The 16,440-nt window shown below is 30.4% G+C and overlaps 1 protein-coding gene across 1 annotated transcript in view; it reads left to right on the top strand.

The window, feature by feature from the left end:
* Positions 1 to 16,440, top strand: part of LOC136969539 (transcription initiation factor IIA subunit 1-like) — a 57,437-nt gene that overhangs the window by 17,584 nt on the left and 23,413 nt on the right. The window contains exons 3-4 of the mRNA XM_067263741.1: positions 5,673 to 5,823; positions 13,243 to 13,319. Coding sequence (XP_067119842.1) covers positions 5,673 to 5,823; positions 13,243 to 13,319 — 228 coding nt within the window. The remainder of the gene's footprint in view (positions 1 to 5,672; positions 5,824 to 13,242; positions 13,320 to 16,440) is intronic.

The raw sequence follows: 16,440 nt of genomic DNA, 5'->3' as shown, positions 1-16,440 counted from the left end.
TTTAATAGTTCTAAAATATTTTAGCAAAAAATTAATAGTTTTAAACGTAAAAGTGCATCAAGTTATAATTTAAGATTTACCTTAGAAAGATGGTTCAATTTTTTTTCCACTAAATTCTCTAAAGAACATTCTTTAATTATTAATGATCAACAATTGTCAATGGATAAGGTATACAGTGTTTCCAATAAAGTCAGAATGTTTTACAGATTTTACATTGGAGGAAATAAAAAGAGCAATTAATCATTTTAAAGCTGGTACCTCATCTGGAATTGATTTTATTAGATCAGAATATTTAAAGTGTCTTTCAGAAAAGTTTCTTTCTACAATTGTAGAAGTTTTTAACTCTATTAAAATAAAATAAATTCTAGTTTTCCAAAGCATGGATTGAATCTTTGATTATTCCAATATATAAAAAAGGTGATGTGTATGATCTCAAAAATTATCGTCCTATATCTTTGGTTCCTGTAATTGGCAAACTGTTTGTCTTTATTAAATAAAAGACTAGAAAGCTGGATCCTTACATATATTTTGTGTCAGGAGCAAGCAGGTTCTCTCTCTGATCAAGTGGAGATACATGTGTTAATATATTCAGACAATACTGTAATTCTTGCTGATACTCCACAAATGTTGCAAAAGAAAATTGCAATTTTAGAGGAATTTTGTAGTGACTATGGACTATTTATAAATGTTTTAAAAACTAAGGTAATGGGTATTTTAAAAAAGCAGTAAACTATTACCCAGAGAGAGATAGTTTCTTAACAACCAACCTTTACTAGTTGTCCCAAATTACATATATCTGGGAATTTTTATTTTTCTTCTGGAAAATTCTTACAGGCCAAAAATTATAATATACCTAAGGCTAAAATGGCACCAGGTTCTATGTGGTTGATTCTTTCAAGAGCTAAAATTAATTCTGCTCATATTAATATTTATATAAAATTATTTCAATCAATGATTTTATCTGTATTACTTTATGCTGCTCCTGAATGGGCAATAACTTATTATGATAAAATGGAACTTGTTCTTACTTTATATCTTTGAAAAATATTTATGCCATACAGTAAAATTCCAGTTTACATGTTGTGTTTGGAGTTTAGCATTTCTAGAATATTAACAATTGTAATTAAAGGAATAATTTTATTTTAGATTTTGAAGTTGGAGGATAAAAGTTATGTTAAATTAACATATAACAAACTCTATAAATTAGATCAACATGATTTCTTCTTTTTATGGTTGTCTCAAGATCCTCATTTGATTGAAAGCTATCAAATGTTAATTCTGAAAGTGTGTTGTGAACAATGCAAACAAGAAGATTGGTCTCTGCTGGAAAAGAATAAGCATTTTCAATTATACTGTAGTATTAAAACAACTTTTGTGTGTGAAGATTATTTGTTTATGGACGTAAATTATGTAAAATGGTTAATTCTTCAACTAAGATGTGGTCAAAATTATATTTCGACATATAATAGTACAGTACACTAATAATAGATCCTGATAGAATTTATAGTAATTGAACATGCAAGTGTATGAGACTTAGGAACATGTATTTTTCTATTCTATTTTTCTATTCAAGAAAGTTGGAAAAAGTATTTGATGAGATTTAAGTCTTGGAAAGATATAATTAGTTTCTCATGTTTCTCAAAATCTGATTATTACTGTGTATTTTATTTGGTTATCCTCTACTAAGTTGTTATGTTAATTTGTTAAATATTACTAACTTACTTTTAAATTATAGTTTAACTCCATATAATGAACTAAGGTTCATGCAATAAAGAATTGTTATTATTATTTGACTGTAATAAAGTTGTATTAAAAAAAGGAAATTTTACTGCCAGTTATCGTGTGCTGTCAGTTACTGAATTGGTTATTTTTCAGGCTGACATTCATAACCAATATGAAACCCATAAAAATCATCAAATCTTATCAAAACGTGAGAACTCCACAAATTTTGACACTTGATACATGGCACAAATCAGACAAGTATGGACAACTGTATTCACATATAAAAATATATAATAATCTCACTAATAAAGATGATGATGATGATAATAATAATAAGTTATTAAAAAACTCTGAATACATAGCTTTAAATGAATTTTTCCTTTTTTGAGTTTTTTTTCCTTTACTTTTAAATATTATACAAATTAATATCAATATACAAGGAAGAGTCAAATGCAAACCTTAATTTGTAAATAAATTCCAATGTATACCCTCCATTGGTTACAAAGTCCATGGATTCTTCTGAAATAGAATTGTTTCGACTGCTTGTAGAGCTTTATTTCTAATTTTTAATCATATATATCCAAAAGTTAGCCCGATTATTCATGGCAGTTGGTGATGTATTGGCTTGTAGAGCTATTCATAAACTTCCTTTTGCAACTCAGCACCTCTTTAAGTGGTGTAAAAAAGTGATCACTTGAGGTGAGGTCTGGTGAGTGTGTAGTTTGTAAAACGCTCCATGTGCAGTTTTTCCATGAATGCAACTGTCAAATGAGCAGCATGTAGTTTTCACATTGTCTTGTTACAGAAGAACCCCATTATATTCAACAAGGATGATATGGGGTGCTGAACTATACTGATGTTAAATAATTCAGCTATTGACTACGGTGTCACAATTCAATGACCCTGTCTTGGTTCCTGATCATCATCCACAGAAGTTATGCCATCTTCAAACTTTGTGAGCCCAGAAGGGGTTACAAAAATATTCGTTACTCAAGTGTTAATTATATTCATGCCAGTTAATGGTTGATGTGAGTCTTATTTTATCTTCAAACTTTTTATGCCACGCGTGGAGAGATGTGCATGCACTCCCATACTGAGCCTTCATTTTACAATGGATTTCTGCTGTTTTCACCCCATTACTACTAAGGAATCTGATAACAGAATGGTGCTCCCCTCTGCAACATGATTCTAATGAGATGGTCATCTTAGGACTACTGCTGTGACATCACAAATGTAGCCATATGCATACTGATTCCTAGTACCTACTTTTCAGATGTCCTTCAGCATGTCAATTTGAAAAAAAAATACATAAGTTTTAGAATTTTTACACATGTTTTAAGGTTTTCATTTGACTGATCTGGTAATAAATAATACTGAATATCAAATATAAAAACATAACTGACAGGTTACACTTTTATATCTGTTATTAATGTTTACATTTTAAATAATGAAGACACTACAAATGGACTACAGTTTTAATATGTATGTCTGTGTATTGTTTTTAATGGTGAATCATTGGTTTTTTTTAATGAAGATTTTTAGTATTTTATCTTCAGTCATTAGCTATCACAAACCCTGATTATAATTAAAAAGGATTTTAAAAAAGATTGCAACTCATCCCTCTAGTTTTCATTATTTAAAATGTAAATAATCCTGGGTTTGTATGGATCTCTATTTACATCTATAACTTAATATCATGCTTGAGGTAGAATCAGAAAGGGCTTTCTTTTAGTATTGTCTCTTGAATTCAGAAAATCTAAATATACACAATTTTAAGAATTGACAATTAGAAAATAACTATAATAGTGGAAATTTTTATAATTATAAAAACAACGTATCTAATATATATGCCTGTCAATTTAAATACAATAAGAAAAAACTTATCAGAAATAATATAAAGTGATAAAATGTGCAGTATGTAGCAATTCCATTTTCATAATGTAGAAAAATTGATTTACAATATGGAATGATTCCTATCCAATGCTGTCTAGAGAAATATTTAGCAATCCAAATGCTATCAACTCTGGTATGATAACATTTTAAAACTTGTGAAAGACATCTGTAAAAAAAAATGCTACCAAAACTCACCACTTTAGCACTTTTGGTATGGATAATCCATATAATGGGATGTTTAAGAAGGGCGGATTATCGAGGCTTATTGCAAATTTGATAGCCTAGAAAGACAGTATCACAATGCAGCTGAGAAGCATCACAATGAGGAGGCCACTAAAGTGCACCTCTTGAGGAAGAATCGGTCATTTTGATTATCCTGTTACATCCATAAGTAGCATCGACATAGAATCGAGTAAATGATTTCAGGACAGATGATGGAATCCGCCAGTAGTTGTCGGGAATTTATTTGACAGAATATATACAAAAGTTATGATCAAGTCGACCACGAACAATGGTTGGAGCATGCGACAAGGTGAGCGATCAGACGGTAGCACGTCAACCCAAAAAGTGAGTTAGCTTCAGCCCTGACGTCACATAGGTTGGGGATGGTGGTCAAGTGCCATGTTGCCAACCACCACAACAGAGAATTAATTATGGTTGGCTATTGAACACACTGTTTGTTGCCTTTGGATTTTTGCATCTTCAAAATGGGGACCACATTGAGCAGTGTCCTCTGCATTACTAAGGTCTTTGTACATGAGTGTCTTATATAAATAAAATGTTTGTTGCTTGCAGTGCCAAAGTGTTATTATGGTGAGTTTTGTTGTTAATTTTTTTGAAATGTCTTCCATATATCCTGAAATGTCAAAATACCAGATTTTATTTCATTTAGACACTAAATATCTCCATACACAGAATTTTCACTTATTATTTTTATTCTTTTATGATTTGAACATTGTTCAAACCCTTAGAACTAAACTTGGATGCTATTTTTTCTGTGGGAAATGAGTTTATTTTACTTTCCCAGCTTGTTATATATATATAACATGGGAGGAAGATACTGTATTGGAATTGTGTTAAATTTTATCTACTGGGTGTTTTGCAAATCTTAACATTTTGAGACTACATGATCCCAAAAACATCAAAGAAAGAGGAAAAAAATTGTGTATTGGCATCTATTTTGTTTCATATCTCAGGATGGGGTAATGATTAAGAAAAAATTTGGCACGGTATCTTGTGTATAAAGGGTATTGATGCTATTAAATTTTTGTGGTTAAAAGTCAAAGGGATGAGTTTGTCATATCTTGAGTAGGGTTGGACTTAATGAAGGTTTTACTTGTTATTAGCATTTAAATTTTTTTTTATAAAACTCATCTCTGCCCTCAAAATTAAGCTTTTGTCATTTTATAATAATTATAATGTAAAAAGTTTTTTTAGTAAAATCTCATAACAGATGGTGCCACGATTTTGTAGGAAATTTGTTTGCTGGGAAAGTTACGCAACTCATTTTTTAATTCAAAATTCTCAATCTTTACATTTGAAATTAGTTCAAACACACCAATAAATAAATAAATAAATTGACTGAGAAATGGCATAGAACTCATAAAATTATAAATTTATAAAACTTATAAGTATGATCAAATATTAGATTATTTTGTTTACAGTCGTGAGTAAATGTAAAGTAAGAAAATTTGAATTATTTAATAATGATATTTTGTAGGAAAAGTGCATTCAGATATATATAAATTAACAGCTAAGTAATACAATAGCCCCTTGTTATATTGCACTTGTCGGGAGATGAAGAAAAGGTGCAATATAACCAAGTACTGAAAATTCTGGACTTTTACTAAACAGATTATACATGCTATGGAATGTCTATCCTCTATTCTTTCATCAGCAACTGTTTATGATACTGAAGGTGATAGTCTTTATCACTATTTTGTTGTGATTTTTTTAGACAATTTTGAGATACATTTAATAGACCTTGTTCAGTTTCAAAACTTACAAAACTTCATAGTATTTATTATTATTAATATATTTTAAAATACTTTTTATAGGTATGGGAGAAGAAGTTAATTGAGTCTAAAGCATTTGAACAAAGGGATTCAGATCCTGTTCTGAATTCTGGAAATGTTGTTACCCAACAGTCTGTCATTCAACGACAATCTCAAGTACAACAACAAACAACAACTCAGATTAATCCTTCAGGTAAATTGTTGAATATTATGGAGACTATTTCTATATATATTATTAGCAGATTCATCTTAAGTTATTAAAAAATTGATTTTAGAATATAAATTTGCTAAAATAAGAACATATTCCTAAATGTGTTCTTATATTAAATTTATACTTTAATATATGTTTACCTTTAATTTTTGTAGTTTAAAATTAAAAGGAATGATTTAACCGCTGTGATTACTCAACTTGTTTAATGTGCCTTTAACTAATTTGAATAATGCTAGAAGGTTTTTGAAGAAAAGAATTGACCCAAAGCAGGACTTGAACCCACAGTTTCCTCTTACTGTGTGGTCATATTGCCAGTTACATGATTGCGTGGTATTTTAATTATAATTAGTTTGTATAATGCAAACATTTTTAGTGTGGTTAGCAGTTATTCTTAGGCATGGAAATGCCAGTGTTGGAAGGAAGGAAGGTGAGGTAGACATGGGGAGAAGGAAGGAAGGTGAGATAGACATAGGGAGTTGGTTACAAAGGCGACAATTGATGCAAAAGACAAAGAAGATATTGCCAGGCAAGGAGAGGGGAGTCTTTATACTGTACCTGCTGGTAATACAGGACAGCCTAAAAATCATGCTACCATTTAAAAACTGTATAACATTTTTATATTTATTTATTTTTGAAAGAATGCTTCTGAAAATTGAAATATAAAATTTGGAATTTTTTGTTTAAAGCAAATGTTATAAAGTAAACGACCTCTATTTGCTGCCTCACAAGTGCACACTTTTTTAAGTGAATTTTCTATATGGGTCAACATGTCAGCTCCCAGTGCACAAATTTCTGTTTGAGTGTTTTCTTTCAATTACTGGATATTGCAGAGTTTGTTAATGTATACTGATGAGTTTGTACACACAATTATTTGGTAGCCTCACAGCTGTGAAGAAATTCATTGTGGTCTCTTGCCATGTTTTGAAAACAAACAACATAATTATGTCATCACTGGTAATCTATTGGCTTTATCTCTTACACTAATTGCACTTTGTGTGGGTATGTGTGCAAATCCTTTTAAATTCACTGTAAGGATGTTCTGGGAATATTAAACTCATAGAAATATCTAGTGGATGTATTTTGTTGAATGCTTTGCTGAACACGATTCCTGTTTTCTGGAGTTTGCATGGAACATGGTCTCCAAATTTGTGGCAAGTTAAATACAGAGCCCTGTTATTGGAAACAAGTGAATTAGATGAATAATTGCAAATTTAGAGAGCTGGTTCCTTACTTGATAATGGCTTCTGTATGCTCTTTGTGTGTGACTGACCATTTTCAAAATAAAATTTTACATCTTTGGTTTGTAGGGACTGTGCTATATTTCTCCATAACAAATTTCCAAGGATTGTAATGTTAATATTTGAAACCAAATGAAAAAAATTATTATTATTATGAAAATTGTTTTGAATTTTTTAAAAGGGTAGTGTGACTTTTGGGTTACCATGTAAATGTATTATTCAAATTTCATCACTGTTAAGGCACATTAATTAAGCTTTAAAATTAAATTTGAATTTCAAAAATGTTTTTGATTTGCTCTATATTCTGTTTTTTGTTATCTGAAGCTAAAGCTCTTTTTTTTACAATTGCTGTAAATTGTTTTCTTTTTCTTCTTCAATGATTGATTTAAATTAATTAATCATCTACATTTTTGTGACAGTATGAAATACATATTTTTTTAATGCTAATTTTTTTACTAGAGGAAATATTTCTTGCGCTCTGGTGGTTTTAATTTATTGTATATACATTGATATTGTAAGCTATCTATGTTTTTATGTATAGATTTCCTAAAATATTTTTAAAATGAAGTTTTTGTTTTATTAACTCAGATTTTTTTCAGATGGAATCTTTTTCAATAGAAATTATCATTTTTGGATCTTGTCTTTGATATCTTATTACCAGTATTATTTCTGCTTTAGACCTACACTCAGATTAGTTTTTATAATATCTTTTAACAGGTTCTTTATTGCTAGTTTTATGAAATAATTTTAAGACCACCCTAGGAATAAATTTAACTCTGAGAAAGTCCATAGTATTTTTTCTATGTTTCTTTCTTGTTTTTTTTTTAATTCAAAATAAATAAGTTCTATAACCTAAGTTTGACTGTTTATAGGATATCTTAAATTTGATATTAATACCTCAAAACATTTTTTTAAACATGTGAAAAATCAGTTGATAATTAAGTATAGTAAAGCATCGATTATCCAACTCAATTGGGGACTGGGGTTGGTTGGATAACTGAAAAAACGGATAACCGAAAAGTATGAGAAAATACATTATTACTATAGTATATTAGTATATCCCATGTAATCAGTATATCAGTATATCGCTATTAACCTACTTCGCGTTGAATTTTCATTGATGTTAAGCCTAACAAAAATTTTTTTAAAATAATAATCGTCGCTATTGTATCGGTAAAAATTATTTCTTTATTTTGCACAAAATAAATACAAAAATAAAGCAAAAAATAGAAAAATTAAGCTTGGTTTAAATACTGGCCTCCCTTTCATGGTCGAGCCAGTGTTGCCAGGTAAAACACGCAAAAATTTAACAAAAATGATGCTAAAGTAGCCAAGACATAGTCAAATATTGTAGCGCCACATCACTAGCGGACATTTGAATTTGCCGACTAGAACACGGTTGGTTAACCGATGTGACAGTTGATTGGGGGTCGGATAATCGATGCTCTACTGTAATTAGTTCAACCACCAGGTCACGGTCACCTTGGGTCATTTCAACCACCAGGCGTCAAGTTGAACAGTGCTTTGTCTTTGTTCTGGCTCTAATTTTATAATAAATTTGTTTCTTCCATTTCTTTAAAACATTATTATGTCTTATTTTTGCTTTTTGGCCTTTGGTGCATGTGAGTATTAAAAATTTGTATTATTTTGTTGTTAGTCAACCTTGCACTCGTGCACATGACTTAGTGCGATAGCTAAGCCTAATCTGCAGCACGATGCCAGGGCACAAATCTAAAGCTACCTCAGAAAATGTCTCTGCAGCCTTTGAAGAAATATCGAAACTAGGATTTACAGAAGCCATCAACCAACTTAAAATTATTTATCAGCCCATAGTGAATAAACACCCAGTCAATCAATAAGAAAGCTACACAGTGGATCAACTAATACAAAGGATAACTGACATCCATTTATGTTGTTTAGATAAATACAATGCAGTACAAGAAGAAATAGTTAAACTGCAAGATGATAAAATACATTATCAATCGCAACTGAAATCATATGCAAATGCTATTAAAGTTTCAAGAGTCTCAAAGTCCATAACCAGCCTGGTCAAGCACAAAAAAAGGAGACATTACTGTTAACTCCAGGGATTAAAAACTTGCAAGTGGACAAAAATACAGTCAGAAGTCATTTAGAATCTGTTCTAAAACTGGTTGCCAATGGTATCAGGATTGACTCCTGTCTGGTGCAAAAAGATGGAAAAGTCAACCTCCAAATATCCAACACTGCCAGTGTCGATAAAATTATTAATCTTATCAACAACAATGATGACTCTGAATTCAAATTTTCAGCAAGAAAGAAAACTAAAAGAAAGCCCTTAGTTCAAATACACCATGTGTTCTCTAACCTAAATAAAGAGGAGTTGCTTAACACTGTCACTGCACAGAATGATAACTTTAAAAAAAATACTAGAAGAAAAAGATCAGATACTACAACCACTATTCTCCTTCAGATCCAAGGCAGACTCTGCTCAGGAAAAAACATGGGTTTTGTTGACCACACCACAAGTTATCAAAATTTACTAAAAAACAGAAGGTGTATATAGGACTTAGATCTCATCAAGTCTTCAATTACTTAGGAATCAAACAATGCTACAACTGCTGTAAATTTGGTCATATTGCTTCAAAATGTGTACCGGAACAACCAGCCTGCTCACATTGTGGTGTCAAGGGTCACAGCTATAGAATGTGTGTGGAAAAGACCAAGTCTTCTGTTATTAAGTGCATTAATTGTATCAGATGGGCTAAACATCTAAAAATAAATGTTCAAAATGTTTCTCACAAAGCCATAGACCCAGAATGTTCTGTATACTTAAAAGTTAAATCAAAACTGATTGAAAACAGACTATGGAGAGGGCACATACCAAGAAACATTAAAATTGTTCAATTTAATGTCAATCACTCCAAAGCAGTCACAGGAAATCTGGCAAAATACTTAATAATGACATAGACATTGCTCTATTACAGGATCCCTACATATACAATACCAAAATTGTTGGCTTTCCTAGGAATTTCAAGATTATCTCTGCAGCTGTCCCCAATCCCCTAGCTTGCATTATTATATGCAACCCAAATATCCCCATATTGCAGCTAACCCAGCTATGTAATGAGTTCTGCACTGTAATATCTATTACTCTGGATACTGTTCTGTTCTTATCTTCAGTTTATTGCTATCCCAGCTTGCCTCTGAATGATGCCATCTCTTTTTTAAAGGAAACCTACAAAACAGTTGATAAGAATAGGCTGCTGATTGGTGTTGACTCCAATGCCAGAAATCCACTTTGGCATGATATCATAGAAAATAGCAGAGGCACCCAATTTGAAGAATTCTTAGAAAATCAAAATTTTACTGTTATAAATTAACCAAGTGATCCAACTTATGACTCTATTCTGGGGAAAAGTTGGATTGATTTAACTATCATTGGCTCCTCTCTGGCTAAAAAGATCACAGGTCAGTCTCTGGTAGAACAGGAGATGCTATCTGATCACAGAGCCATCTCCTTTTGCATTGAACAGCAACACAGGCTTTGACTTACAAAAAGTAATTCCTTCAACCTAAAAAAAGGCAAACTGGCAAATGTTTTATGGTCTAATTCAAAAAGAACTGAATAATTTAAGTACACTAACCTATCTTAATACTGAACAGGAAATTGATAAATGGGTGTCAAAGCTAAATAACATTCTGAAAAGTGCAGCAGAAAAAGCCATTCCCAGGAAAGTCCCTCTAAAGAATATCTGCTGATGGCAAAAATTCTAATTAACACAAACAGGGTAGAAAGACAATCTGTGTTTTAAGAATTTAGAATGACTGAAAATGCTTGTGAGATTTTCATGTACCACAATGTGCATTGACTAAGGCAGTCCTCTACTTTTGTACAATTCACTATTTTGTACTTCGATTTTTATCCATATATATGGCAAAATACACATACTTTCATGTAATGATTCTCCCCTTCTCTTGAACTATTAGTCACTATTCCCTCCCCACGTCTCCAACATTAATCACGCCCATTTTCGACATCACAGGTTCACTTTTGAGCAGGGACATCTTGAGTTAGTCTTCATGCATCTTGACAAATTTTTGACCATCATGGAAGAATGTGATCCCAAAGGAGAATGTATATCTCAAGTACAAATGGCAATAGAAAAAGAAACAGTATATTACAGAACTCTTTATCAAGAAAAAAAGAAGAGTAAAATTCAATTATCTCTTGACAAATTTATAAAGAAAACACCAGATACTAATCAATAAAAAATAAATATTTTGAAAACCCTTTTTGTTGTTTTTTTTAAATTGCTCTATTTTTGTGCATTTTGACTTTCATACACATTTCAGGAACCAGTTAGGTATGAAAGTAGAGGACCACTTTGTATGTAGAAAGATATGATGTTATTTTTGATCATTTTATTTTGAGAATGGATTACATTCAAAAGCTAACAAAAATTTGTCAAATTTACAGAAATAGGAAATCTGGACAATCTGGAATCTTTGCACAATAAAAGTTCTAATGATCTGGATTATTCTTCATTTAAATTTAAACTTTTTGCACAATGTATCTTTTCTCCTCTTTTAAAGATGATCCAAAATTTATCTTTGATTCTAGAGCAGTGGTATTCAATCTATGGGTCGCGACCCCAAATGGGGTTGCAGAAAATTACCTTGGGGTCGCACTGTTAAAATGTTTGAATACCATTGATCTAGAGAAATAATCTTTTTTGAGCAGTGCTTTTTTTAAATTTCGTTAAACATAATTTAGGACTGGAATTTAATTCACAACAAAGAAATGATTCCAGTGCAATTCTTAATAAAAAAAAAAAAGTTTAATATATAGTAATATAGTCCAATATAATCCAGCAAACAATTGCTGGATTATATTTGACTATATTATTATGTTTGGCTTTAATCTATAACTATTGGGTTTTAGATGTTTATATTTATAAGAAATTTAGTGATACATATCTGGAAAAATTAATGACTGATTAAGTAAAAACCAAAATAACCTTAATTATATCTTAAAAGTCACAAACCAAGTGCTTTGAACTAATAATTTTAATAGTCTCATATAAGCATAAGTTCAATAGCACAGAATCTCATGTGGGGACTTTTTTAACAAAATGAAGTGTGGGAATTTTCCAATTGTTTTTTTTTTAATGTTTTGTAAATCAACAGTGCACTTTATTACAAAAAAAAAGAATGGAATTGAATTACTGAATTTTTTTTTTATAAACAGTAGTTCTGATTCTATCAGGTGGGGAATAAATGCTGGAGATAGCAAACACAATTCAATAATAATAATCTTAACCAAATTATATTCTTGAAATATGATTACCCAATCTTCCAGTCTAAATACCGGTTTATTTAATACGTACTCACTTTTTGAACCTTTGTATCCAGTACTTCTTTACTGTCCACAAAACAAAGCAGACCTCGATTGAGTTTAACCTGAAGCAGACCTTGAGTGAGGCCGAAAACGTTTGTTTTGTGGACAGTAAAGAAGTACCGGATACAAAGGTTCAAAAAGTGAGTACGTATGAAATATGATTTATATAATTTTCATTTACTAATGCTTTTTTTTTTTTTTTAAATGATATAAACCTTTAGCTGCACTAACAACGCACAAACCTTATTTAATATCAATATAAACAAACCTTCTGTGTTTCCATTTGCCATTTAAATTTATGCAGCATACTTTGTACTTTGTTGGAATTACCAATGTTTTTGCATTGATGATCATTATCGCTCACAGTTATCACAGCTTAAGAAACCAGTCTACTATTACAATGTTCATACATTAAATTTTTTATAAAAGAAAAACCAGTCATTGTTGGTCTATATTGATTTCTCTTACTATCTCTATTTTATCTTAAATAATAATTTTGTCACTTCGTATATTTTCTGAATTAATAATTTTATTGTTAGAACCTGTTGTATTTTATTTCATATTGTCTTTGAATCCATCTGCATCATTTGTTGTTATTTTTATCATCACGAATTTATTTTGTGACAGTTTTTGTAGTATTTTCTTTTTGTATCTAAATAAAAATAAAGAAATAAAATTGAAGATTTACTCAATATATTTCATTTTTAAATAACATTTTAATTTTTTCAATATTAAAGACTATTTAATTATGAAAAATATTTAAATAAAAATATTATTCATTAGCTATTGCCCAACCACTTACAATACCAGCAGGTAGTGTCTTACAACAAGCTGTGCTTCAGTATACAGCTGGACCAGGAGTAAGTATTATTATTACTATTATTATTATTAAATGTATTTATACAATAAACTAACATTGTCTAGTAAAATCTGTAACAAAAGTCATAGTAGGTATGTTTTTCCTATCAGATAAAATTAGTTTGATATTAGCTTTTTCACAAGCGCACAATTATTTGTGATATAGAATATGTTCTTATGTATTAAAAAGTGTGTGTGTGTGTATAATAAATTAAATAAATAAATAAATATTATATATTTTTATTTAGTTTGAGAACATTATTAAATCTAGTAAAAAAATAACCATTGATTTTTGTATTACTTTTTGCAAAATTCATTTAACTTAAATGAAAAAATTTAATATTAAAATTAAAATACAAATTTTAATATTAACTCTCTATTTTTTGTGTATTTGGATTCTTGAAAGAATAATAATGCTTTATTTAAAACAATGTTTCAAAAATGTTAATTTTAAAAGTTATGAGTATTTTTAGTTGTATTTTAAAAAAGTTTTTTTTAGCAGTACAGACATTTATTGTAAATAAAAAATAAATGTTCAAATTTTCTATCATTTGTTTTTTTTATTTATTTCAAATTATTCAATTCATTAAATGTAAGAATTAAATTATTTAACAGAATTGCCACTTTGATTAAAAAATTTTTTTTCCTGGGACATCTTTTAACCATTAGTAATTTCACAGATACAGATCAAAATAACATGTTTTTTGAAGGAACACAAATGTTCCTTTTTTAAAGATTATCTCAAAAAATTTCTGGATGAAAATTATTTTTATCGTAATTACATAATTGATGATGTAATTATCTAACTCAAAATCATTGAGACATTTAAATATCTTAGTTACAATAAATTAGTTTTTCAAAAATACTTTTTGAAAATACATCTAAAAATGATCACAGCTTTTGAAATTAACATTTTTTGAAAAATTGTTTTAAATAAAATTTTGTTATTTTATTGAGAATACAAAAAATAGAAAAAGAAAAAAATGGGTGTCCCATTTGAAATTCTCCCTTAAGGGGTGGCTGGGAAATGTTTATGAAATAAATAAACCTCTCAAAAGTAAATAACTTTTATTCTGATTAATTTTTAATTGATTGATTGGATGCATATTTTACAAGATACTCAGGGATATTTTAAATGAACCAACCTGTATAAAATTAAAAGTTTATTGGTACCTTAGAAACTTTCCATATTATGATAGTACTATGCCTATTAAATAATGCCTACCAGTACATGTCAGAGCTTGATCGTGGTAGAAGCGTAGCGTACAGGCACTGCAGTTTATCATTCCACTCTATTGCTGTTTGCATTGGACATATATTTATATATTATTAGAAGAGAAATTAAATGTAGAACAAAAGAAAATAATCTTATGTTTTGCAAGTATAAGAAATTTGTTTGTGATTTTATATTGATAGATTAAAGTCAATTTTCATTTCATATTAAAAGCATACCAATACAATGTGACTACTATGAGTGTACTTCACATCTGAAAACATCTCATAAATAAGAATAAGCCTTTTCATTATTCTTATGGTCAATGTTTGTACCTTGTTCTAATATATCTCAATCACTTTACTTGTGTTTCCTAAAAAATATTAAAATGCTATAAAACATCTATTTACCTATCAACTAATGATTCTACAGCAATCTTTCAATCTTCATGTCCATTTTCCAGGAGGAGTGGGCAACATATAAGAGGGATACTCATCCATTTATCAGATTTCTCCAGACACCCCTGTCTCTGCATATTTCTTTCACCTTTGCCACCTTTATCTCTCTCTTAGCACAATATAAAGGTAGCTTCATATAAAGTACATAATAAAAAAAAAATCTGAGTTGGCCCATTTTTACTCATTAATTCCTCTAGCAATGAATTTGCTTTTGACTTAGACTCCAAGGCCCTGTTCCCAAGTACACTCTCTTTAGTAATTCCTTCTCATTCATTTTCTCGACAAACCTATGTAAATAAAACTTGCTCACTCTTTGTATGATGTTTTCTTTCACATCATATTCTTTCTTGATATTCTCATTCCTCAAACAATCACTTCACACATTCTCTTCAAATATTTCATTTCACATGCAGTGTTGTGACTTCTATGATGCTTCGGACATACCCATACGTATCAGCACAGAAACCATAACAATTCTGTATACTGTCATTCTGACTTTTTTTTTACATATTTTGTTGTATAAATGTACTCATAACATCTACAACCTGTGCTTCAACATTTGCTCTTCTTTTGGTCTCAACAACTATACTGCCATTTTTCTGAAACATGCTTCCCAATACACAAATTCATCCATTTGTTCCATACATTTCCCCATTCATCTGAATTTCACATTTTATTTGCTTTTTCTCACACTCAAACATAACCACCTTTGTCTTACTGACATTCACAGGCAAGTTAAACTCTTCATGTGCTTCAACCATCTTTGGCACAAGGGTCTGCAGTTCTTTCTCAGTGTCTACTAACAGCACTGTATTGTACACATACAGCAATTAACACATTCTCTCATTCCCAATTCTCACTCTACCCTTAGATACTGTGTTTCTCATACATGCATCTGTGTACACATTTAATAATCATGGAGAAATCTTACACCCTCTTTAATATCTTCTGTGAAATTTGCATGAAAGGTACAACATGCTGGGATATTTAAATGATTAGCATTTCAACGCATGCTTGCAAAAGCTGGTTTCTCATACAGAAATTGCATTTGTATGTTGGTTGCTTGTGTAAAGGTTTTGTTATGCCTCATGTAAGAAGGAGGAATGCCTACCAGTACATGTCAGAGCTTGATTGTGGTAGAAGCGTAGTTACAGGCACTGCCGTTTATCATTCCACTCTATTGCTATTTGCATTGGTCATGATCCCATGACTGTCACGAGAATATGGAATTGATGGGTCCAGGAAGGCCATACAGAATGCCATGTGGGATCTCAGCGTCTTCTGTTCAGTAACACCTGAGAGGACAGACATTTTTTCCACATGGCCTTGCGGGATTGTACAATTACATCACATACCTTGAGTCAGGAACTTTGGTCGTTTTCAGAACAACAAGTGTCTGAACAGACAGTGCAACAACATCTGCGACACCATGAATTAACAGCACAATGATCA

The sequence above is a fragment of the Centruroides vittatus genome, unplaced genomic scaffold (genome assembly GCF_030686945.1).
Source record: "Centruroides vittatus isolate TY-2023 unplaced genomic scaffold, ASM3068694v2 contig_18, whole genome shotgun sequence".
NCBI lineage: Eukaryota > Metazoa > Arthropoda > Arachnida > Scorpiones > Buthidae > Centruroides > Centruroides vittatus.
The sequence above is the reverse complement of the archived record's forward strand: the minus strand, read 5'-3'. Positions and strand labels throughout refer to the sequence as shown.